General features: G+C 42.0%; 1 protein-coding gene and 1 pseudogene across 2 annotated transcripts; both read left to right on the forward strand.

Moving 5' to 3' along the window:
• On the forward strand, nt 1-26,781 carry LOC110983256 (kiSS-1 receptor-like). Of its 2 annotated transcripts, XM_022242373.2 has the most exons (5): nt 1-160; nt 1,653-1,717; nt 16,286-16,705; nt 22,141-22,276; nt 23,295-26,781. In XM_022242373.2, exons 3-5 carry the CDS (start codon nt 16,397-16,399, stop codon nt 23,927-23,929), a joined length of 1,080 nt encoding a protein of 359 aa, XP_022098065.2. In that variant the 5' UTR covers nt 1-160; nt 1,653-1,717; nt 16,286-16,396; the 3' UTR covers nt 23,930-26,781. The 2 variants fall into 2 exon arrangements, with proteins under 2 accessions (XP_022098065.2, XP_022098063.2); XM_022242371.2 differs by lacking the exon at nt 1-160 and having other exon boundaries at nt 955-1,717.
• LOC147798911 (uncharacterized) lies at nt 6,414-8,248 on the forward strand (annotated as a pseudogene).
• Nucleotides 26,782-26,974: the final 193 nt, after the last annotated feature.

The following is a 26,974-nucleotide window of genomic DNA, read 5'->3' on the forward strand; positions in this document are numbered from 1 at the left end:
TACCTTTTGTGCCTTTTCTATTAGAATTTAATTGCCCGTGTTTGTTTTTCTCTTACGTTCCATTCAGGAGCTTACTGTTCTTAATACATTCGTCATTATTCGGGTATGTTCTGCAAACGAGCACACGAGGCCACTTCAAATCATACGAGTGGACTTACTGGTGAGTAATTCCCTTTCTAATAACGAGCCATATGTAAGGATTTTTCATGACCTTGCCTCTTGATATATAGTTTGTCACTCCTCGCGCGCAATGGAATTGGGGACATTTTAAAAAGCCCATGGCATACATTTTTACATTATTTTGTTTCGTAGCTTTCCCCTTCCTCTTACGAGCACTCTTTGGCGTTTCTTTCAACATTTACAATTTTCTTTGTTTTTCCCGGCAAATGAGGCCGTGGTTGCGGTGACATCATCGAAGAAAAACACCTTGTAATTTAAGGAGTTTCTTTTTAAACTTAAGAATGTTTACGAGAGCTTTGATCACTGGCATACTGCTATGAACTCAACGAATCAACAAGAACAGAAACTCCAAGTCAGGAAAAAAAATCCCAAAATTGTGGCAAGTGTTTGTGCAGAAATAACAGTAACGTTCGTGGTTGATATAAGCCTAAAAACACACATAGCACAAAATTAAGAACAGTATTTAATTTAAATTGAATAATCAATGCGCTACTGGGCTGCTGCGTGTTTTTACATGCACTCTGCTAACGAAATATAAGCTCATTATGTAAAGTTGCTAATTGATGCATGAACCTTCAGTCCGTATGCTCAAAATGTGCTTTTTAGTGTTTAAAAATTAGTTTACAGCAAACATCTATCTCATAAAGAAGCGTAGTATTTCTCCATTGCACAAAATAAAGCGCAGCATATATAGCACGACATTTGCGAGAGATGATTTGTAGAATTCCTAGGTACGTTCATTTGCTGGTTTCAGTTAAAGGATCTGGACCGAGAGAATGAACACGGAAACTGATCCTCCGTTTATTAAATGGAACGGCGGTCTCTTCCTCATCCGTGTTGTCCAATTGAATTTAAGCCCCTGTTATGACACAACCATCCGGCGCTTCGGGAAATATGACAGAAACCATGAATCCTCACCTCGAACTCCATCAAATTGGTAAGCTTACGCTGCATGGGGCGGCGTCATAATAAGCCACGTATCCCCAGTGTACGGACAACATGATTACCGGGACGACGGCATCATCAGTTAGCGAACGCTCTCCGTCCAGATGTGCGCTGTCTAATAACGGGTCTGTCCTGGCGCGCTGAAAGTTTTCTCAGTCACCGAGCCGACCCGGCTAAAGCTTCAATCGCCCCGGCCTAACATTGCCTGTGTGTACAGGGATTTGTTTGCGACATTTGCCGAGAGGACAGAATTTCCTTAAGCTCATCATTAACCGACATATAGGTAGCCGCTGTCAGGGACGGGTAAACGGAAGATGGAATCGTCATTGGACTGAAGCCGCTCGAGATAACACGAAGCCGTCAGCCTAATTCGAGAGAGATGACTGATGGGTGAAACGTGCCACACGAAGCATACATTTTGTGTCATCAGGAGAAACTGTCCACAGACACGTACGCAACAGTGTGCACGTCATCTAGTAGGAAAACATTAATTTCCACCCTTTCCCCTCATATCTAATACATTTCAGGCTTATCTTTGGGGAATATGGACATTCCTGTAAGCGAGCACTGAAGTAGAGAGCATCGAGAATAGGTAAGTTTCAACATCCCTTTTGTCATATTTGTAGTGGTGTCCTGGTGGATAAATGTCCGAAATCATCTTTGTTTGAACGCGGATGATTATGTACACATTTTATACCCAATGTTTATAGGGTGGATCTGACCATTTAATGCTTGAGACGATGACACCAACTCCAATCTCGTCAAAAAATCAAATGTGTCAGTGATGTAGGGCAGGGACCTGGGCCGTTTTCCAATACTCGACCTCGTCTCCGTCTCAGGCTTCGTTCCCAAAACCAATCCCCAATTGTGGGCCTGAAGCGTTTACATTACATTGGATTACTGTACTTTTTGGCTTTCTTACATCTTATTTGATGTTCTGTGGCACTATTAGACTGATTACTGCACTTACAGCTTCAAAATCAGCTAGTAAAAAAAAAGTTGAAGCCTGATACGGAACCGGAGATGAGTATTGGAAAACGGCTCAAGTCAATACGCACGATTCACAGTAGTGCGCCTCCAAGAGTGTGCAACGCGTTGACCCATCACAACGCACGAAATCTGTCGACCCTTTCCATACGCGGACTGGGTCGACAGATTTCGGGCATTGTGATGGGTCAACGCCTTGCAAACTCTTAGAGGCGCACTATTGTGAATCGCTGGTATTGGAAGCTCCGGAAGATACGCACAGCCTAAACATTCTTTGTCATAAGAGAGTTTTAATTGACACTTTCTCCATAAATACTGACGACGGGAACGGATATATGATCGTTATTTCAGTCAAACTACTATCGCCACTTGTTTTGTCTAAGGGGAATAGACCGAAAATATAATGACGTCACGCTTTGTTGACATGTGCCAGACGATTTTAAAATTTAAAAACGGAGTTCAATATTTTTTGAAACGGCTACATTATTATGGACAGCACTCTCAACGATTCTTGTGAACGGTTAGGCCTTCTAACTGTGCATGATAGCAGGCTTATACTTTTTTCTGTGCTCCAAATCTGTTGATAAATGCACAAGATCAGACAGATGCAGAATGATTTCAACTAAACAATTGCACTGTCCCCCAAAATGAAAGCAGAAATCCAATAAATACCAGATTCTCCATCACGAAGCCAAATAGAAATAATGCAACCCCTCATTTTCACGAAGTCTTTAATTAGATCTCGCATTAAAGTTGTACTTAATAATATCTTTATGGAAGATTTTGCGTGCTACAGAGTGTTATTTATATTCAAAGGGTTTGTTAGTTTAAGTTAAGTTTATTTGTTTTTTGTTTGTATTCCTTGGGAGCTTTATACAATTTTTAGTTGTAATTATTACTCCTACTTATTTTGAATCACGTGTAATAGACACGCAATTCAGCTTTAAACTGAGAACTGTTTTGAAATAGGGATGGAAAATTAAATTAATATGAAACAATGTGCGCTTTCCTATTCGGTCTCGATGGGTCAGATTCATTTCGCCGATAAAAGAAAGCGCGTACATGTAAATAAAGCGTGACGTCATTATTTTAAGGGTTTATCGATTGTAGAAAGGAAACAGAATCCCATTCACTTGCCACAAGCATCAACAATGTCTCCCAGAGCTAATCAGAGAGGCAAAAGTCGTGTGCAAGCGACGTAAATCTCCAACCAGAAAAAACCTCGGCCTTCCAGAAGACGTAAATCACAGCGTTATCCAAACGAGTGGCTAGCTAGCGGAAAGGAGTGGCGAATGGCTAACAAAAAACTTAGAAAAAAATCGCGCTCTCAGGGTTCCGTGTGAACATTTCCGTAAAATTCTAGCCGCAGTCTGCCGCCTTAAAAAATCACCGTCGAAAGTTGAAATCCTTTAAAGGGCCGATGGTGTGGAACCTTTTGCACCAAAGTGACAGGCCATCTTGCGATAAACTGTTTTAAAGCAGTTTGGTATGCTTGTAAAACATCCGTTATGCGTATATTGAAGTTTCAATTAAGATCGATGATCGGTCTTGTTATTATCAATCTCATAGCCCATGCTCTCAGTACTTGTTAAAATCGAACATTTTTGGGGCCTGTCTGTCTTGGAAAAACGGCCATTTTTTCCATGTCCAAGTTGCACAAAATTGGGGGCAGATTTGGTGAATGCAAGATATCAGTGGGAAAAACCCTACAAACTCAGCGCCATAAGAAAGTTTTTCGAAAGTATCAGAGAAATGTTCGGATTGGGGAAGTAGGAGAATCAGCCCTTAACGCTTTGAGGGTCAAAGACAAGCCAACAAAAATACGCTGTGCTAAAACTCGGTACCATACTGAATAACACAAGTCCGGGTTGTCCTATATAAGAAAACTAAGGGTGTTAAGTTAACACCAGTTTAACACAGTGACTTCTGTTTTGCAGTGCCTAACTTGAGCTTGGTAACACTGACTTGTATGTAATACACTATACCAATAATGACTGTTTATGACTGCAGACTAGTGATAAGAACAGTTTCATCGGGTGACCGGGTGGCATATGCCACGCAGTGGTATTCGGTCACCGAATGACACGAATGTGAAACATTCATTAGTTTGTTTTATACAATATCCTCTTTTGTTAGAAGAGTAAAGTCTGGTTTCCATATCGACGTAAGAAACGCAGAGAGTAACGCAATTAAGACGCAAACTGCAACGCGGACGTATGGAAACATACCAAACGGAGGTGTCGCAGACAACGCAGACAAACGCAAACCAGCCTGCGAACGATTTGCCAAAGTAGAGCCAGGTTGAGCCGACTGTTTGCGTCGAGTAGCCGTACAAACATGCATGCTGGCATGACCGGCGTGCAACGATGTCTCTCTCGCTTAGTTCCACAAATTTTGCCCGTTTTCGCCTAATTGCTTAAATATTACACCCTAGTGATCAACTGAATAGCTGACCATCATTGTAATGCATGAAACTGGAGCAGACGTTTGAGGCGGTGCAGTCCATCTAAAAGCACATTTTTCGCGAAAAATCACTGAGTTTCGGACGCCATTTTGTTTCAGTTTTTGGGTGGAATGATGTCATGCACCGTTTCTTCCGATCATGTCTGCATTTTCACTTCTTGCATTCCATCTACGTTACAAACGACCCATATGGAAACCGGGCTATAAGCTGTCAAACGAAAGTATCGCCGATAACCCAGTTATGCGGAAACTAACCCTCGACGGATCGGCCAAGTTGAGCCCGGTTCAACTTCGCCAACTGCGTTGTGTCGCTGAGTCGGCCTGTACAAACACGCACACTGGCATGACGGGCGTACAACAATGTTCCTCTCGCGTAGCTGACCATTTTTAACAAATTACATCAAACTGGAGTATCAGTTTAGCTTCAAGGGGCGACATTGCCACCTAAAAAAGGTATTTTTCCGGATAGTTCCGTGTTTCAGACGCCATTCTGTTTCATTTTTTTTGGTGGAATGACGTCGTGCAGCGTCTCTTCCACGACTGGCTACGTCTTGACGTCTTGCGCGCCGTCGGCTTTCGTTACGACCATATGGAAACCAGGCTTTAGACAGGTTGTGGTCCCCAATGTGTTGCCCTCTTTGTTATTGGGAATGAGATATAATTATGAAATAAGGGCAGGAACCAGTCAAGTGAAAAAAAAGTGTTTTTCAACGGGTACCATTGTATAGAAAGAATGATTCACTGACACGTGATCAACAGTCCACCAATGAGACGGTGGGGATTTATCTAAGATATTCAATGATAGTTTCTGCCACACGGCTTTATACTGTTTCGTATGTGAAGTCCTTAAAACGACGTTGTGTATTTCCCAGGCCATTATTCAAGTTGGCGTGGAATTAAAGCCTGCTATACATTCTTGATAGCACATTTTAAGATGACGTCAAACAACACCACAAGTAATAGCCGAACTGGAAACAAACATAATAAATAAACCTGAAAAAAACACCAGCCGGTTGAATCAACCATCACAAAGTTCTTTAATTGAATTTGCTGCGACATACGACTCATTTCCCCATCTGATAGCAGTTAATTTTTCGACAGTGGTTTAAGACCGAGACATTCGATCCAATTTTTTATTTTACAGCAAAAAACTTTTCATTGGACTCTGAAACACAGGTTTAAAGTATAGACAACTTTATTTTGAAGTTCAAACCTCTGTTTTTGAGATATTACAGTTGCCATGTAAAAATTAACAAGAGTAGAATAAAAAAAAGATTTACATTTTGTTTAAATATAAAAAAATCTGTCGAGGCCAAAAAAATTCGTTGTAAAATAAAATGTTGCTTTTTGATATGGCCTATTCTGTACTTCTTGGAATAGTGTAGAGTATGACATGAGTTGATTCTTGGATGATACATTAGCATAACATTGAAAAGTCAACTAAAATAGCACAAAATGTCATAAAGTGATAACATAACAAAATATCAATTTTTACGATGTCATCGCATTTTAGAATGGAAGAGAATTGCTGGCGCCAGTTACATGATTTCAACAAAGTGAAATCTTGAGTTAGATTCATTAATCTGCAATAAAGTAAGAATAATTTACCATAACTCCATGAAATTTTGGGTGCATTGTTGAGAAAAACTAATGCAATAAATGAACAAGGTTTTTTATCTTTTGTAAACCTGAAACAGGGTGTAGTTCTCGGGTAGAGAGAAGAAAGTAAACTCTAGTTTATCCAGCCATGATGTGTTTTGAGTAGGCCAGTTACCTTTAACTTGGACTGATTTGTTGATATAATCCAGTAACAAAAAACCCGGCCCAGTAGCTGTCACTGTGATGTAGAGCAGATATCTTAATGGCTTTCGTGTAAATGGATATCGTTATTTCCCAGAATGTTCCTGTCTGAACCAACCCACAGACTAGATAGCCATCCAACTTCTTATAACGACTCAGTTTGCAAAGCTAGACATTTTATGTTTTTTTCTGTCATCAATGGGAGGATGGAGCCTTCTAATGAGGAGATTTGGAATAAATATCTGAAGAGAAGATGGATCGGGCGCAACAAGAGGCTGGACTATATAACCGTAGCTAGAGAAATTATAGCGGACTACAACCTAAAAGGAAAGTTTATGGAACTATACATTTCCAAGCGACTGAGAGCATTGAGGGAGAAATGCGTTAAATTGAACAAGTCACTGCCCCCATCAGCAATCAAGCGAATTTTCTTTGATGAACCATTTGTCGTTCTTGGGAAAGAGCCATCTCCAGAACAAATACTTGACACGTCATCAATTACTGTTGTTGATGAGGCGATGAATTTGACAACCATGTCCAAAGAGGCTGAAACTGATGTTCCAGCGAGACCAAGAATTATTCCCCTGGATGAAGTAGGACCGCGCCAGGATGTTCAGGAGAACTGGTACGATATTAGATGAATCGAGAGTAGAAGCTGCAGAAAATGGAGTATCCCCAACTCAGTTACTCGGTTTTTTATTACATAAAGAGAACTATGTTAGCAACAGAAAAATTGCTGATGTCGGCATGAGACTTTTTACGGGATCCTCAATTGTGAATGAGATGTCTGAAAACAAAGGACTCAATTTTCTATCGTCATACAACTTAGGGAAAACTGCCCACACCAATCTCAGACGGGACTTAAAAGAGCATGTCAATCTTCCCGCTCATTACAAAATGATGGATAAAAATGCTCTATAATACCTGAACTGAGCCTCTACAGTTTAGGAGATTATGAAGGTGTTACGACCTCTTGTAAGCAATCTTGTAGTAACCACATGGCCAGACTGATTGAAGCTCGACCTGACACCCCATCAGGATACTATAAGGTTATCTGCAAAGACGGACTAGATGGATCCAGGCGTCATGCTGTCTATCACTAGTCAGGTCAGGCTCAAAGGTACAATATGATACTATACATGTGGACACCACTTGAAATCATCAAAGAAGACGCTGCTTCTGCAGTTACGTCGTCACATTCATCAGGTCATTTTAATAAACCCCTTGATCAGAGAAAATACTTAAATCATTTCATTTATTTTAAGTTTGTATACATTTATTTTTGTAGGACTTTTTTGTGATTAGTCACCATTGAAATGTGAAGATCATTTTATGAAACTTTGACATTTCAAACAGGGCTTGCAGTTTGGAAAGAGAAATGTCCAAATAGTCCCAACGCTGCTGTGCCTTTATTCTTCATCAAAGGCAAAGAAGATCGACAATTCCTTGAATCAGTTATTCCTCCCATAGAAGCAGAAAAGTTGGATTGGTCTACTAATGGTATTGAAATCACCGTCTCTGACAAATCATACCACTTCTTGTTTGAGTTTAATCTCACTATGGTTGACGGCAAGATGATCAAACTGCTGACAGGGAGAGGAGGGGCATATTGTGTCCTTTGTCCTGCATCCAGAGGGGAAAGTCATTATCTGGAGCGCATTGAGGAAGGTTTCCGAATCGGAGAACTAAATAATGAAGCTCTGAGGAATCTCTTTCAAGATCTGCAAGACGAAGGGCAAGTCAAGACCAGACCCGGAGATTATGAGAAGCGATTAGGACTCACACAAAAACCAATCACCAGGTGTGACATCAAAGTCTTTCCAATACTGCATGCAACGCTACGCGTAACTTTTGGGTACAAAAACTGACATACGCAAAATAATAAAATAGTCATCCTTCAAACTTGCATTCTCAAATCATTGTTACCTTAATTTAATCTTATTTAACCCCAAACTAACAATAAAATGCACCAAAGAGTGTGCTACATGTAATACCGTGCCGGTAAAGCAGGACAAGCATTTTTTAATACCAATATTGTCTACAGAGGGCGCTATGCATAAATAGCACCCTCTTTCAAATTTTGTTCCTTTTTTGACCATTTCGGTGAGTTCTACAGTTGAAATCTTTTTAACCTACTTTTCCGTACTCGGAGATGATGTTCAAACATGCTTGATGTATTTTAAAAGGACTTTTGCTCCTTCATTTTCTCGATATTTACGGATGTCTGGGTCAACTATGGTTTTAAACCACTGCAGTATTGTCCCTGGCAAAAATACCAATTTGAAAAGTAATATGCAACCATAAACCGATTGGCATTTCGCAGAATTTCAATTGCATTAAGTGTCAAAGATAAATTTACATGGTGGGATTTAGACATCAGTTGCATTTAATCCATTGCATATTAGCTGCTAGATTGCTGATTATGTGCCTTCTGGTGAATCAGAAGTGCTTGCATGCTGTAGAGAAGGTCCCACTCTAACTCTCGTAAGACCATTACCTGCCCCCATGCCACACCGCACGATATTAGTTGCACTTTTTGCATAAATCGGCCGTGATTGCTTCACGAGTTCTCTTTCCCGTTGCAAATTGTACTTTAAAAGCACGTGGTTCATGCCATCTCGATGAAAATGAATTCTGATTCTGCGGCGGAATGGACAATATTCCGTCAAGCAGAGGTTTTTGCACTTTCTCTATAAAAGAGTAGTTCTGGCGAAGAAGTTCCCGCAGCTTGAAAACGAGGTCGTCTGGCCTATGGCACCAACTTTTGTCTTCTGTCGACGCCAATTAAGAGGGACAGTTAAACGAGCTTCTCCCAATTGCTTTGCAGCGCTGCAACGTCCTGCGTGATCTTGTAAATTCAATATTTCACTTAAATGGATGTTAAAATAATACGGCTTAATTAATAATCAAAGAATGGACAGTACGTCGACAAACACAATCGATATATTTGCTAAAAAACAGGATACCGTGCATAAAACAGAAGACGCTCAAAACATATAATGCTTTGCGTGCTTCTCGAACATTAGAAGAAATGTCGAAATTTAATGCTGACGGAATTTTATTAGCCTTGGACTGAGATTTGGAAAGCTCTCATTTCCCTAACATCTCTGCCGTCAACCAGTCCATGGGAGTTTAGTATTTTGGCTGGACTCACTATTTAAACAATTTGCCATACAAAAGGGACAAAGGCACCTCCTCCAAAACTATGGCATCCTTTATGCAGGAAAACAAATTAATCTTAATTGACCTCTCGACATATAGAATTTTGATTGACCTAATAATTCAGCATCACTTGTCAAATAGATCATGAAATTCATTTTGCACAGGCACGAGCGTGTATATAGTTTGTTCTCATCATGATTCGGCTAAACTATATAGATGAGGTTTCAGGGGGGTACTCAGGGGTACAAACATTTCATGGAGGGGGCGGGAAAGCCGAAGAACTGTGGCTTGTATGTAACATGGGTTGTGAACATTTCAATGTCCAACGCTGTTTTGTGCTTGGAGGTTTCTGTTGCAGTGACGTCAAGAAAGACAGGCCCATGCACATCACATTACGAGGGAGTCTCTGTACAACAACAAAAAAAAATACCAAGGCGAAGTGATGTAGTTAATTATGTACAGGAAGATTTCTCCGTGGCAGGCTGTCGTGAGCCAAGCGAACAAACTGCCAAAAAAGACAGAAACAACTTAAGAAAAAAATATTTCCGGTGACTACATTGTTTGTTCAGGAGGTTGAACATCATGATGATTCGTGATTTCGAGCATTCCACTAAAAAATTTTCCGAACGATTAGTAAGCACAGAAGCTGTGCGGCATCGTTGAATGAAGTAAGTTTAACCGAGCCTCGATTTTCGATATTGCCCACCTTCCCTGAGGACACCTTCTCGAACCGCTACCTCAGCTTTGAATTGTTTTTCTGCCCTCCCGCAGCTCGGGTAGTGCGTCGGTCAGCACCCTCCTTGATTAAAGTCCCTATTGGGAACTAGGTACGAAGTCTCATGAATATCGTGTAAACACGTTTGTTCCTACGCTGCCGGCCTGACGGCAACGTCATCCCTTCAACCCACATAAGCACCCCCGTTCTTTTTTCCAGCATCAGTATTGTGATGGCCTTTTCCCGCAGAAAGTGGAGAGAAAAGCTTAAATCACACTAACCTGAGCAAGAAAAGTGCTCATTTTCAAAATACTGTACGTGACCTCGAGCCATTTCTACTGGCTTTCAGGAGTGAACATGAAAGAAGTCTCGCCTGATATGGTTTGCAAGGGTAATTTCAGGGAACGGGTCTTTGAGAGCTGCCGCCCCGTGTCATATCTTAAGTACTTTGGGCAGTTTTACAGCCTCGCACTGGTCGAGATCATTAGCTGAGAATATGCCAAGATTTCATCAACAAGGATAAACAACATTGGCTAATATTTCATATCCTGTTTGTTTTTCTCTAGACATCTCAGAATTCTTCGTGCATTTAGAAAAACAAATCTTCCGAGTAATATATTGCGGGTCCGAGTCTGAACCAGTATTGTAGTCGAGGCCATCACAAGACCAGACACAAGACCAGACACAAGACCAGACACAATACCATGCTCAAGACCAGTCACAAGACCAGACGCAAGACCAGACGCAAGACCAGACACAAGACCAGACAAAAGACCAGACACAAGACCAGACACAAGACCAGACACAAGACCAGACACAAGACCAGACACAAGACCAGACGCAAGACCAGACAAAAGACCAGACACAAGACCAGACACAAGACCAGCCACAAGTAACAGGGTGAACAATGACAAAGGAATGCTTTTGTTGCAATTCATTCGAATAGCTTGTAACTTGAATCCAAACTTGGAAGTCTTGTGTTCGTATTGTGCTTGGCTTTTGTGGTCTTGTGAAAGTCTATGTGGTCTCGACTACAACGCTGGTCTGAACTGACTCATCCGTCTCAAAAAACCTGGTTTTTGTTTGGCCACAATAGAACTGTTTTTGGTATTAACAAAGTAGCCCTTGGTGGTACTAAATCTTGATAACATACGATGCTTGGCCATATAGTAATCTTATAGAAAAGTTGAAAAAAGTGCCGACAAAATCGGTAATCCTTTAATTGCTAAAACTGTCCAATGAACAACACGTTAGAATCATACATTGTTTACTTTATATCATTTCGGTTGACATCGAGTGTATGACGCTTTATACCTTGAAAAAACTGACCGCTGCTTTTCGAAGGTGGTCAAAGGTTGAGAAATTTTAACTTGCGGTTTACAAAACCATTTTTTCCAACATACACATATGTCCTCTGCTTTAATTCATCTAGTCTTTTATACTAAGATTTTTTTCATTGGACAGCCGGCCTAATTATGCTTGTCGGACGTTGCCAAAAGATATGACTTTGACGGGTAAAAGTTTACAGAAAACCGAAGTATGTTTCTCTTTTCAGTTCACGCACAAATCTCACGATCGGCACAGAGTTGACATGGATTGGCATGTTTTGGCCGGTTGATGGACGTGTCCTACAATCATGATCTATTGAAACTGGTTACAGATTATATTCGCTCCGGTTAAATACCGTAGTGACCATTATTAAAAAAACGTCAGTCGTTGGTAACCGAGGTAACTGAATTGCAATCAAGTTACGACCACAGTGGAAACCAGCGAAGCAATGCAGTGCAATGGAGCACAATACATGTTTTATTACCACGGCAAATTATTCCTCAGAATCCCGAGCTCACTTGAATTCTGAGTTCCCTTCACTGAAATCGTGTGAAAATGTCAAAAATTCTGAAAAACCAAATTCTCGACCGACAGGGAAAATTCTACCATCAGTAGCTATTGCCCGACATGTTCAGCATCAGATCAGTTGAATCATTAGCAGGGATGGCTCCATTGTGTGGCTTGCTGAACCCTCGACAGCTTCGAAGGCGAACAATTATAGGGTACCATTATGCCCTCTCAAAGTGGGGCTTGGTTTATCGAGATGACACTGAACGGTATGCGCAAAAAATGCGCGCCATCTGTCATATTCCTGCATGGCACTCGAAATTTGGGTTCCGTGACTGTGTCATTCAAACTCTCTCGACAGGTTATAAAAAATTAAAGAAGACAAGAACTCAGGAAACGGACTGTTATCTACACACCATGCCATTAATAATGTTGAGTCGCTCTACGTGGCTAATTCGCCGCCTTTCCTCGAAACTGGGGCGAATTTATTATTCCTTGGCCATCTACAATCATAGCGAGATTTCCGTTGATCAGCTGCTGCAGGTGAACGGCACGAGGGGGAAAATTACCGGAATGTCCAGCCCTTTTGGCACTGGTCGTCTTGGAGATCAGTACTTTGACCGGACGGAAACCCAAAGTGACACCGCAGCTGTGGTTCAGCTGTGCCTATAGTGCCTATCAGCGATAGACGCTGACCAGTGTACGCGACAGATCTTCGTGTCACTGACGGGGGAAACTACCTCAGGGATGTATATTTCCTCCATACAAGGTGTCTGACAGACTTCGTGTACCATTACAACTGACTCTGTTAACCATGGTCAGAAAAAAACCGAGAATAATTTGGTGAAAAAAGATATATATATATATACCCCAAAAGTCATTTAACATTAACGTCTTTCAATAAAACCAAGGATTTCTCAAAGCCCCCATAGCAAGGTAATTCGTAAGCCTCATGAAACCATTAGAGAAACGTTTTAGAGGTGGGAGGAAGTCCTCAGTGAAATTCTAGGCGAAGCCACTGAATGGTTAAGGACCCGTAAAACGCAGGGCGAGATTCAAACCTGGCCTTGCAGGGTGGAAACAACGAAGAAAGTGCACATGCGCCAACCTGGCTCGCCCAAAGGCCGGTTCATAGCGGTGAGGGGAATTGGCATAATGAAGATTTGCAGCAAAATGTAGCTCGAGTTGAAATGTGTTCAACTCTTACGAATCTTCGGCGCGACTCTGACGTCACCAATGCGAATTTGTGTTCGCTTATGCGGCAAGTATGAACCTGCCTTAAGAATGTTGATAGAAATTTTTTCTTGACGACAGGCTTGGTTTCGTTGTTTATTGCTTTGGTTGTCATGATGAATCGTTACATGGGTGAAATCACTGTGGAGCTACGGACGGCTCCTGACGCAGGTCCATCGCAGTCCGCACGGGCTGAGTAGATCTGACAGCAAAGTGCGATGGCTTCATTGAATAGCTGCGTGGAATGCATTAACAGCAGAGTGGCTGAATTTGCATTAACGAAGATTCTTTCTCGTGAAACTCTATCTGCAGGTTGCTTTGGAATTTGATAAGAGTCCGTTCAAGTGGCCAAAGCTTGCCCTGTGGAGGTTGCTCTTTCCACCCGAACTTGGAAGGATACATTCACAACAAAATCTTTCGGGATTTGCTTAGAAGGACCATAGTTTGTTACAAAGATCAGGCCGTGTTGCAGTCACGACAAACACATGAAGTACTTTTCGACCGTGATTCATTTCAGATTTAGACCGATAAAATGACTTTACGAAAGACTACAAAATAGTGCTATCAATTCAAAGAGCATGTGACACACGGTCACCGAATTTGGACAAAAAATCCTGTTGCAGCCAAGACACCGATTTCAATTTTTAACAGAAGGAATGCAGATCGTGTCAAATAGCATGACATTTGGAACGATATTTCTCCAAATAAATGGGGCTCCATCAATTTTCTAAAAGCGCCATAATGGTTAAATATTTATCATGATTATACATCTAAGTGGTTTTCTCCCTCAAGTTTCATCACCTGTATTTCCTGAACAAACCAAATCGTTCTTGCGAAGACACAGGGAAAGATATCCCGTCTCTCATTGCTCTTTGGTCTAACTTAGTGTTTGTCCCACGTGCGATGTTGTGGGAAATCAAGCACTCAGTATACACACTGCTTGTTTACTCAGAGACTGTTTTCGATAAGCACTGAAGCCTTTATTTGTCTTTTAAATGCAACACAATTTATCCAAACTGTGTAGCCCCTCCTTCAACGGTCGTGATTCTGTAAAAGTGGCGAACGACTTCTGTGGTTTTTAGGTCGGATGAGATTTTATTTGCTGGTGATGATTATGGATACACTAGTAATGTCTGCCTCCAAAACGAATGCAATTGGCAGTTCCCCCCCATGTTAATAACACCTTCTCTGAATGCATTTTTGTTGCAAACCAAATTATGAAAACAAAAGGAGAAATACACCGTGCGTTAAGCTTTCTTGAAAGTACTATTTACTATTTGTGCAAAATAAATATGTTACAGCTTTCCATCGGTATGTCTTTTTTGAAATATGTGGGAAGAATTGTGTAATGTGTAATTTTTGGTGACAGTAAACGGCCTTCCCTCTTACGTGCTACCAAAATAATGATCGACTATTCTCAAATGTAAATGGCAACCAGCCCTTTTCCTACTCCCTACCATTTGGATTGGACGGCCAAAAACCTGCAGAAAGTCCGGCCTTTTCCTCCCTTGTTTGCTTTGTTAATCATTTGGTAAATATTTTCATTCACCTTTTGTAGTGACGACCATCCACAGTTTCGAGCAGCTTGTGGGTAAACCGTAGCAGATGAAAGATTTATTATTCTACCTGATAAACTGGTATTGAGTAGGTTAGATAGACAGTTACCCAGTACTCGAGCTACGCACTTTTGGACGTCCCTATTTTCCATTGATTGCGCACACTTTGATGTTTAGAAAAGTTAGTGTCGCTTGGACATTCGACCGCACGTATACATTCCCGATAATGGCCCTAGTGGTCTCATAGCGTACCTTAATTAAACATCTCCTTTGCTGCACCGCCGGCTTATGCATTATTCAATGCAACGTCCCCAGACCTGAAGTGTCTGCGTTTATTGTTGGTACGTCTCGTTTCGTGCCGCGTTTTCCTGTCAAACATAAACCCCAAACAGAAGCAGTCAAGAGCGACGACAGCTAAAACAGAAAAGAAAACAGAATGTTCCCGACTCAATAAAACCCTTCCCCGCACCGACTATTCTGTTTGTCCAGACTGATCACTTCACGGAAGGACAAGATAGACGCGGGGAGAGAGCAGCTTTATCACTTAGCAACGATAACAAATTCTTTCTCCTTACGAAAAAATAGCTTCCGATGTTACGGTCTTGCTATCATTTTGTTACCGGGGAAACGGTTTCAGACTTAGAGTTTAAAGATCAATTTACGTCGGCGGTTTGCATAGTGATAACGATTTTACGTTATCACACACTGCCCGTGCAAGGACTCGATAAGTGTTTAACTTGTCTTTGTCATATTGCTTGTTTGCCATTGCAACTTTTTTGTATAAAAAGAGCCTGAGTTCCAAGAGTGTGGTATCCGATTTGTTGCTTAAAAATCACCATCGGTACAGTACTTTTAGGAGTTTTTTCCGAAGTCACGAAAATTCTTCTTGTGGGCTCACACGGACCATAGAGCTGGGTTGTAGCTCTATGCACGGACTAACCATTACGTCAAATATTACCATATTAGGACAGGCTGTTACATCACACACTCAGCGTGTTCTGGTACAAGGTTAGAACAAAACCAACCCCTTCTTTATCCAAAATCCCGTGCTCATGCCGGCTTTTTTCATTCTCATATACTTGAAACGAGCATGGTACGTTATACAACTTGTTTGCCTGGCATAAACTAGGCCAAAACGCCACAATTTTCTTCAAATTTAACGCTGCATAGCTTAAGTCGGCAACCATTAATTTCTCTTCGCATGGGTAGAATTGAGCTTTTAGAATGTATAAATGGTGTTTGTATCATCTTTTTTTGCACAGCCAATCACAATTTTTGCGAACGGATTGGTGGGTGTTTTTTGCTCCATAGACTCCAGCGCTTTTTAAGGAAAGCATGCCTTGCCATGGAATATAGAAACACCGTATCATATTTAATGTTGAATTTTTTTCTGTTTTTAACTCAACAGCTATTCTCTTAGTTGCTGGTGTAGACATTGATAAATTCCCTACCACGCACAGCCACTTTATCCAAAACGAATTGGGAAGCAACAAGCGCATATGATCCCAGTGTCATTAAAATGGATAATATAACCACCTCTACGGATGGCAAGCCTCCAGAGGAATTTGTCTTCAGCTCGGCAGCCAAGATCGCATTGACCGTGGTCATCTCCGTGGTGTCAGCGATGGGATTATTCGGCAACGCCATGGTCGTATTCATCGTCATCCGCTACAAGGACATGCACACTGTCATCAACTACTCGTTCGCTAATCTAGCCCTGACTGACCTGACGATGCTGCTACTTGACGCTGTGCCCACTGCTGCCGATACCATGGATACCAACTTTTCGGCCAGCCTCGGTTGCAATATCCCGATTTATCTGCAATACGTAAGTTGGACCCAAACCTTTCCTGTCACATTATGCCGGTACTTTCATGTTTATTCTACCGATAGCTAACTTAAGTTTCTGAAGCTGAATCGGGGTGGGGGGGAGCAACAGCGTATGCATCTGTTGTCGAAAATGTGAGCAACCAGTGTAGTCCGTGTCAAATAGCAGATGATGCTGATATGAATGATTTGTGAAAAACACAGTCCGATGTAAATGACACTCATTATATCGGCCCTTTTAATGCAGCACACTATCGTCGTCAATAGGCCTACCAGAGAAAAGGTATTGCTCCGGGATAGCGAGCTCATCAAATCAGACCGCAATACGTTGCGTAATTAAAACCATAGACGTAAACCCAAATAGCCTTAAACTGACACCGCCTCCGGGTACGGGGTCACAACTGTCTACTGGAGCAGGCTTAACGAACACGAGTACTTACTAACATATTGATTTCATTGCTTCAATTATGGTATGCATCTTAATTGGTAGATTCCCTCGGGATGTTATTAATGATCCGAATTGCGTGTTTTGAATAAAAAGACATGTTGCTGGAACTTCTGTGTTGCGTTATTTATAGCTCGCGCTAGCGAGGGCTGTTATTGCACAGCTGAGCGATAATGCGATAGCGGAAAAGTGATGGATGTGCTGTATATTTTAGTTGACCGAGATAAGACCAAATAATATTATGTTTGCTTTATAAATACATGCTGTACAAAATAATGTGATTTTGAATATGTATTTGGATTATTGGTGAATGGGGGGAATCAAGTGGCTCAGGGTAAAAAGCAAACAATTTCTTCCTTGATAACAAAACTGGACGAAGATGACGGCTAGGTTCTGAGTTCAAAGCCTTACAATACATCCACTCACTGGGCTAACATTAGTCTAGACGCCACCGTTGATTTAGAGAAAGTGGCTGGCGGAGGATATTTGCTCTCGGAGAAGCGAAGTGTCATTGCCGCGCGCCGGAAGTGATTGCAAACAAAGCACCAGGCAGACAGAGCTTATTAAAGTCTGGAGTGAAGGACCACGAAGATAACAGTTTTCTTGTTCTATGGGTTGCGAGCCGACCGTGCGAGGGCGCAACTTTCCTAGCAACGGAGCTCCTTTTAGTGGAAACTACATTTCGCTGGTTCACGAACGACTATTAAATGCATACGTTGTTGTTGCGTTGCCACCACCAAATGAACACTTAATTCCCACCATCATGGCTCTTTTCAACCGAAAAGGGGGTGCTTCTGCTCAAATAGCATGTCTTAACTCAGTTCTCTGCTAACTAAATGTTGCATCGTGGCTGCAAACATACCATTATGCTACTCGAACTGTTAAAATTGCTATAAACTTAAACGTAGTAAAAATTAATTCTTCCTAGAATTCAATGAGGCGCCGTAGGCCAACACCGAGGGCGAATGAAGAGCACTTACATTTCATTGGGGCGGGCTCACATTGTTCTTCCATTTTCATTTGCGAATTGTGTAAAGAGAACAAGTTTTCAGTCTGGCTGCTTTTGAGGTTGATAGGCCAGAGTCTGGCTCCTCCTCTATTTTAACTTCAGAAACAGGGTTGGGGACCCTACAGTCCTTGAGTATGAGCTCAGTGTTACCATGGTGTTGGACGTTTATGGCTGTCCCAGACGTCATGTTTAATTTTGTTTGCACCATGACGACCGGTAGGCCTATAATTGGAACTAGCCCTACAGACACTAGATTCTGGGAATTCCATATCGGGAAAGTGTATGAAATGGTCACGTCCAAATTGGCCGTTCTTTGGGTACGGCTGGCCGTCGACACCAACACACACTAGTGTACGCATAGTAGCCCTATACACAACGCCGTTTATTGCACAGTCTAGCCAAGGATCCTTCCGCTGGATGGAGCACAGTTTTGACAAGAAGAATACAGAATATTGTCTTCCCTCCGTATTTTCTTCCAGATCCCTGCCCAGTTACATTTGACGCAGTAAAGCGCAAGCTTGATAGGTTTCAGATACATCACACCCAAAAGATACGGCTGGATGCACTGAAACAGATTACAGAAGCATTTAAACGACAGATGCATTTTCGTGATGGATGGATCACTTGAACTGACAACAGAAATCCCACCATCTTGGTTGCATTTGCCGTCTGATTACCGTCATGCAGCTGCTAAAAGCATTATGTCTGGTTGATCCGAACACGATAAGTCCTTGATGCAACATGGTAGTTGTCTCTGGAGAAAGAACAAGCTTTTCGGCTGAATCGTAGGAAGGGACTTATTTTTCACCCGTCCCACATAAGAGTTGATCTGCGAAGGACTTCCTCCTCATATTGCGTAGAGTTTAATTACATAGGGTGAAACATTAGCCGTGACACCTCACACGGTCAATTAACGCGCTGTTTAGCTTTGAGTGAGACCCTAAATTTCAGGCCAAAGCGTTCAGCTGAGTTGAAATCCAGATGAGAGATGTCACCCGAGATGGTGCTCTTCTGGAGGTTTTTTGGGATGTTGCGGGACTTCATACAAATCGAGGCTCCATTTTATGGTGATCTTGGATGTGGCAACATGACACGACATGAAATTCTAATATCTCAAATTATATTGTTTGCTTGTGAAGAAAACGGCATTGCGAAAGTGATTTTGCTCTCGTCAATTGGACATTTGGGTCTTACGACATCGCAATACGTACAGTATGCATATGTAGAGTAATGATTCGTTTGCAATCTAAAATCTGCCAGACATGGCTATATTAACCCAGGGTTAGCCTAAACCATTTTCGGCTTAAGGAGGTCATTCTAGGTCATAATTGCCATTGCAGGTCATTAAGGCATGAAAATTGTTCTTGTAGAACTCGGAAGGGTCTAGCTAATCTGGATTCAATTTGATCAGTTGGTGGAGACACGTCTTCGTTCTGATGTTGATGCTTACCATTCTTAATTTGTTTAATTTGTTGAAGACGCATCCAAAGGTAAACGAGACGTCAAGCATCGATATTGTGTTTGAGAAAGAATAATTATGCCCTTGCAAATATAAAGAAACAACGTGCCTTTCTTGAACTCATAACGCATTCAAACGCGAATTGCTAAAAACGAGCTTTTATCTGTTTGCAACAGCAGAACATGATGTCCATTCATATTTTCATATATTATAAATTAGAATGATTACGTTGCATCGGTTAAAAAAGTTAAAACCCGTTGCCACAAGAAGGATACTTTTATTCACGTATTGCATTCGACTACGGTGGCCTCGTGACGGCGTTTTAAAGTAAAACCCTTCAATATCTATGCTCAATTTGCACATTCGACCTTTACAATTAGTACCCTGAATATTTCCCAGTTTTGCAATGTTGACGTTGACTCTTGTCAGTGTGTGAATATTCAGCGTTGTTAGAGTTAACATTCCATCCTTTCAATATCGACTATGAATTAAGCTTAATGTCAATGGTCCATCTTTATCTTCGCTATGTAAACCATGCCTCTTTGCAACGTGACTTTTGGACCTTGCTTGTACTTGATGTTAACCTCTTTAAACCAAGGTATCTTTGTTTGACTGTATGAGCCGCGAGCTGGATCAATAGTGGTCCTAGCAACGGACACTCCTTTGGTCGGAACTGCACTTCGCTAGATCCACGAACGAAAATACACTGGAGACGGGGGCTTCGTTTCCAGCAAAATGAACACTCCCGACTAACCTGGCTCTGTTCAACCGATGACATGCTTCTGCTTAAGGTGGATAGCCCACTAGAACTGATGAGTGTGCACGTCTAGAAATGCTAGAAGCCCATGTGCTGATTGCGATGGCAACCCTCGCTTTCTGTTACCACTGAGTGGGTACATGACGGATTATGCTCACGCACGAAGCCCATGGAAAGGATAATATTACTTCCTGACAGTCCAGACTTCTTCAAGCAAGCTGTGTCTTGAGTATTGGTACCTAGAAATAAAACTCTCCAGAAGCAGTGCTGGTTTCAACCCCAGCACTGAGAATTTATAACAATCCCGGCATGAAGTCATCTATGTTTTGCTACCTTTCCATCACGAGGTTAAATTGTAGACCTCACTTTTATCAGGCCAGAGCAAATTGAAGCAAAGCTGGGAAAACCACTCCCTTACTCCACAACGTTTCCGTCTCTCTACGAGTTTGATTGATGAGAAGCTTCTTGAACCTTTCACGGTCATCTTGGAGGCAGAGGCTGGCAAACTGTACGTCTCTTTTAATTTACATTGCCAGAGCAGAATCCGAAGCCTAGACTGCCTTGGGGCAATTGAAGATCCCCCAACTAAATGTTTATGAAAACACGTAAGCCGCCGAGGAAAAGAGATTGATGATTCGCGATTTACGTGTGGCTCGTAACTGGGTCTCGCCACCTCAATCAGCCGAATAAGATCAACTTCCCTCCGGATCCCCGATGATGAATTGTCTAGCGGTTGCCTGTGGATGGGGTGGGGGGGGGGGAGGCGGCTGAGCAATCAAACTTACTGGTCACGGGGGGAGGGGGTCAGGACAGTGCGCTGAATTCTTGGGCTATACGCCCCGGACTGCCGGTTCTCGTGCACTGCGCAGTAAATTACGGAAATGGCATACGTGGAGTTTGTTTTGAGTTGTTTGCCATCCTGTGGCGGTCGTGGACATTAATTTTATGGTCGCCTGGTGTATTATTGTTTGCACCCGTCGTCGACGGGATCTGACACGCGTTCATGAGTATGTTGGGAGTTCGTGATTAACATCCAGGTTTATTACTCCGTTTCTTATCATTTTTCATCTGGCTACCAACTGAGTGGTCAACTAAAATTCTGAGCAAACATTTTGAAAATAAAATGGACACGGGAATGAAACGTCACGTAATATCTTTCGAGATGACTTAGGGCCTATCTTTGTCATTCCCTTTGGACTTGTTTCGGTGAAACACCGGTACCCTTTCGTAAGCCGGTTGAGACATTGTCCCATTTTTTTCTCAGTTCGTTGCTGCCTTGGGGGGCTGCCAACGGTCAGGCCTATCCATTCCTGGATGTCTTCTGACTTCTGTCTGTTTAGTGTCTGCTTTGTCCTCCTGGTACGGTGTCTCGCCGGATGCTCATGGCAAGCGTAGTTGATCTCGAGACGTGGCCGCAACACTTGACTTTATAGAGGCCTGCATTTTGCACTTAGCTGACAGAATTTTAAAAAAGCACCGACCACTGTTTTTATTCTGTTTGTCGTGCCTCTTACGTTTGTTGAAAGCTTGTAATGTTGGTGCCACGGGTCACGTCATCATATTAAAACAGATGTGAGGATTGACTGTGAAGAGTCGACTATTTCGCGCCATGCATGTTGCTAATATGGTATTATATAAGAATCCCGTTAATAAGGAGCTGAATATTACCAAGAGCAATCGAACGTCGCCTGTTGAGTGAACAGTAACGTCTACATCTAACAATTCTCAAGAAGTAACCTCAGGACTCAACCACCATTTTGTTACAGGTTTCCGCCGAGGTGACGAGCCTGACTCTTGCCTTTCTCTCTTACGACCGCTACCGCCTTATACTCCACCCAATTCGAACCCTCCATCGGCGATCGCCCAAGGCTATGCTGAAGATATTCCTCGTTATATGGCTAGGTAAGACCCTGACGGGTAATAGTTTCGTTGTTTTGGTGGTCTATTCCACTGTATACCATAACCTCAATTTATGTGGTGATCGATTGCCCATTTTAGGCTGCAGACCAATGCCACTTTTTTTTTAACAAGGTAAGGAAAAAAAAAGGGGGGAGGGAAAAACTTTCTTCTACCTACGTAAATATTAGCCAAAAACGTTTGAGTTAAAAGGCTTGTAAATACAATCCCACAATGCTCCTTTATTTTGTTCAACAGTGGGACTGTATACTTTCAGTGAATTACAACCGATATACATAATTTTGTTAAAACCCTAAAACGTACCGCTCTCTTTCTTTAGATAGAACAGGGAAATGATCCTAATAAATTTATCACTCACGGTGTGAAAATGTTGACTGGAAATGAGCTGGGAGTGCTAATGTTTAAAAGCTGTTCACTCTGCCCGAGACAATCCAAGGTCCCTTTGTAGCATGGTAGGCCCGTTTTTTTTTGCCCGTTCAAGCGTGGCAGACAGGAGCCAACCACTTCTTTTGCGCGCACCAATCCATCCCTTGGGTGGACTTAAGCAATTTACCGCAAAGTGTTTTTTCCCCCAAACGAGGAGCCTGTGTGTGGGGACAATATGTGAGACATTTGAAATGGTACATTGCCCGGTCTGCACGTTGAGGCCGTGTTCTGAACCTATAGGTTACTACGTTATGTGGCTATTTCTATTGTACAATGTATCATTCTGACACTTTACGATTACCATTTGGAATTATGAGCAACCTGCTCATGTACACGCTTTTGGAAGAAGGGGATATTGATCAGCCCCAAATTTTGCGTGTCAGTGTGATAAACGCTTTTTTGGGGGGGTCCTATTTTCCCCAAGATCCACCAATATATTTACTACCGGACTGTTTATTGCAACAAAGATAATTTAAGAAAATGAATCATTCTAGGAAGTGGAGCGATTTTTAAATGCTTCAGATTTTTTGTCGTAGCTAAGATGAGTAACATTGTCTATTTTCACTTCCCAATGCAGTGTCCTTCATACTCCAGATTCCCACTGCATTGGTTGCTGGTTTGACGACAGAGGGCGCATGCTCTGAATATAACGTTCCCTGGGGTCAGCAGTACTTCTTTTCCTACACTCTACTTTCCCTATACGTCGTTCCATCTAGTATCATCGTGATCTGTTATGTCAGTATGGGCCGGAAAATGTTCGCAGCAGGCCCGCCAAGTAGTATGAAGGCCCACAGGCGCAGGCGTAGTGTCGTCATGATCTTAACGGTCATCGTGTTGTTCGCCGTCTGCTGGGCGCCTGTCCATGCAGTTCACATGTGGTTGGCCTTCGACCCGGAAGTTACGCCTCGGCGCCCGCTCTACGTGGTGCTGCACACAGCCGCCAACGTGCTGATGTTTGTAAACAGCAGCGTTAACCCGTTTGTGTACGCCCTCATCGGCCAGTCATTCCGCAAGCACATCGAGGAGATGGCGATCTCCATAGCCAAGTGCCAGCCAAGGTTTGCTTTTCCGAACGAGAGGACTGAGAGTCATCAGCACCTGTACGGAGCGAACCACAGCGCGTCGGGAGCGCCGAGGATACTGGAGGATTCCTCAAGTTTCAGCAGATCCGAAAATGCGTGCAGGAGCATCTGCTCATCAACGTGGCTTTGAATTCAGTTGTCCCTAATAGCCTCACCCTTTTCTTAAGGGCATGATGCTAACTTTTTACCTCAGTGGGTCGCACAATTTTTCATCGCCTTTACTCCTCAACTAAACGCGTGTCACCCGTCACAATGATTCATACTGCGGTCTGAACCGGTAGCCCATTTGTGTCGATGACCAGAATTGCCTTATTGGACTCATGCGCCTTGGTTTACGAGAGACTGTAAGCATTTAAGATCAATCTTGACTAGTTGTTGACGAACTCTTTTAATCACAACAGTCTCAAAATAAACGATGAGGAGAATCTTTCATACAGTGAAGTAACTTAATGAGCAAAACACAAGTGTGTTTTTTGGTCAATGAATAATGTGAACTGTTTAAGTCAGACGACTAGCATCAACTTTAGGCTCTTATTTATTGAGGATTGTTCAATAGCACTGTAATACAAGAACATTTGGCAAAACATGGCAAAAACCAGTGCAACAATTATCTAGGTTATCCTGGCTAAAGTCGTGAAACCGAAAGCCTAACATAGAACGTTGGCCTCTTTGGCTTGATGTAAACTGCTGATTTTAAAAATCACTACATAATTTGCATAAATCGGTGTTTATCACTGTTCGGAGTGTTACATTGGCTTGAACGGGACATTACATTGAGTCCGTCGGACAGGTTAATATACAACCAAATGACATTTACACAAAAGGCTGCACGCGGGAAGCCACCTGCACATAGCATTGGCACCAGCGATACCACCATACTCTGCAGACGGGTGATGTGAATAAACAGAGCAACGTGGATTAATGTACAAGAGCATGGACATTAGCGTAGAAAGGTTTTATCCGGGTGGAGGCAAGACATTTTACCGGGGGGGAGGGGAGGATGTATTTTTGGGGGGATGGGGTTGGGTGGCGCAAGCGCCTCCATAGCCCCACAACCACAACACCATAAAGTAGAGGTAGGTGGGCTTGCCTCATTTATTAAACCGAGGGGCACTCAGTGGATTGGTTTTGCGCGATTATTGGGGAAATATAAAGCTCTGTTTTTCTCTAATTTTAGAGCGGGAAATTGTTAGGTACAACCCAAGGATTTTTAAGTTAGGGGTGCATACCAATAGCTTGCTGAATTCACTCATCTGTACCTCGTCCATAATGCCGATGCCTTGGGCGCAAAAAGGCTGACTGCATTCAGGGAAATGACAAAGTAGAAAAAACAGGGACTGAGATAACACCACATAATTGGCGAAACTGTAGGTGCAATGTAAACTTATGGTTATATGTTGTGAATGGTGAATTTGTGTCATTTTTTTCTTTTTTGAAATAATCGGCAGGAAACTTAATTGGCTGAAAATGAAACGCGAAAATCCACTCTAAAAGTTACCTTTCGAATGTACTTGTCCCGAAATGATGTTTGTCTCGGGTCGTATTTAGAATGAATTCCTGTTAACATGTACATCTTGAGAAGACAGATTTACTCTCACTGAAAGGGAGTGAATTGTCCTGATGGATCAGTGTCAGCTCTTTGTTTTAACGTGTCAAGTTTATGGAAGTCGTTCTATTGTGAAGTTGGCATTGTTTTTGAAAAAAAATATAATAATTAATATTTGATAACTAATTTCGTCTAATGCAGATAAATTACAATAGGGATGATTGTTGTTGCGTTGTTAAAGGAAATGAAAATTGTATATGAGTGGTCTCATAATTTGCATGTATGATGGTTAAGGTAAAGGGTCCAAACATAGAGAGATAGGGCAAGCGCTTTTCTGGGCTCTTGGCTACGCTTAAGTTTTTGTAGCCTTTCAGAGCTTAATGGCTGAGCCTGAAACACTTGGCCCGGGTAGGAAATCCGCATCCCCCAGGAACAATAGAGGGCGTGCATTTTACGTATCAACGATGGGCCTTCGGCTGCATCTAGTCCGCATATTTTGTTGCACAGGGCTAGGTCTAGGTCGTCGCCCTATGGAAATACGCAGGGACGCGGTAACAATAGACGTAGTCGTAGCTCTGGATGCCCTTTTGAACACAGCATTTGATGGCAATCAAAAAGGCGCAAATTTTGGAGCACAAGGGATCATAAACGTCGTCATTATTTGGAAAGACAACTGTGTAAATAATGTTTTCCTGAAGTCTTAACCCACAATGTTCCACCTCACGTATGTTCACCCCTTCCACTTAGCTTGTGTGCATGCGCTAAAATTCGGCAAAGTCGTAGTCACTTTCTGTTGCTTGTTCAAATGGTGACGCTTGCCAGCAAACGACTCTACCAAAATCCATCTGCAGAGATCTTCTGCATTGTGTACAAGTTTGCTGAATTTAAACCAGAGATATATAATTAGGCTGCAGATTTCATTTTGTGATGTGTTTCTTGTTAATCATAAGTGACATTGGGGAGGAAATGTGGGAACATGTCTGTGTATATGTTACATTTCCGAACGTAAAAAAGGTATTTTTAACTCGAAAATTTGAATTGTTCTCCAGTTTTTTTCCACACATGCTGCACATCTTAATGATTAAAAGAGTGTTTGAAAAAGGTTACCATGTTATGTTTATTTAAGCTATTGCGAAAAGTCCTTTGTTAGTTTGATCAATTTCAATGTTGGCTCTCTTCGACCGGTTGGCCATGATTTATGTGTGCACATGTGTACGTTCATGTACATGTACATGTATTGTGCATGTACATGTACGCCACATGTACATGTACTAAATCAACGCACGTAAACGTATACAAGCACTACTACATGTACTTGCAAAATATTGTCGCAATAACTTGAAAATACTACCGATCTTTTTATCGGGTCTTAATACGGTACTTCACTTCATTTGTTTGGATAAACTGGAGAAGTTGTTTTAAAATCGCGCTATTTTTTTAAAAATCACTTTTTCAGAATTTGTTTCCAATTGTGTGTAACTGGTTTCATATAATACGGTGGTTTAATGTTGTCTGATCAATTTTTAGTACGGTTATCTCTTCGTTTGTTTGTATTTTGTCAAAAATAAATTATGGTCTCCATCTGCGGAAAGAAGTATCGTTGACGATGTCCGACATCGTCTGCCTCAA

Source organism: Acanthaster planci, linkage group LG06 (assembly GCF_054643075.1).
Source record: "Acanthaster planci isolate LZ-2023a linkage group LG06, COTS_SCS, whole genome shotgun sequence".
Taxonomy (NCBI): domain Eukaryota; kingdom Metazoa; phylum Echinodermata; class Asteroidea; order Valvatida; family Acanthasteridae; genus Acanthaster; species Acanthaster planci.

Coding starts and splice junctions, on each gene's coding strand:
- LOC110983256 (XM_022242373.2), top strand. CDS start 16,397: ATGGATAATATAACCACCTCTACGGATGGCAAGCCTCCAGAGGAATTT. Junction 16,706..22,140: donor TCCCGATTTATCTGCAATAC/GTAAGTTGGACC, acceptor ATTTTGTTACAG/GTTTCCGCCGAGGTGACGAG. Junction 22,277..23,294: donor ATTCCTCGTTATATGGCTAG/GTAAGACCCTGA, acceptor TTCCCAATGCAG/TGTCCTTCATACTCCAGATT.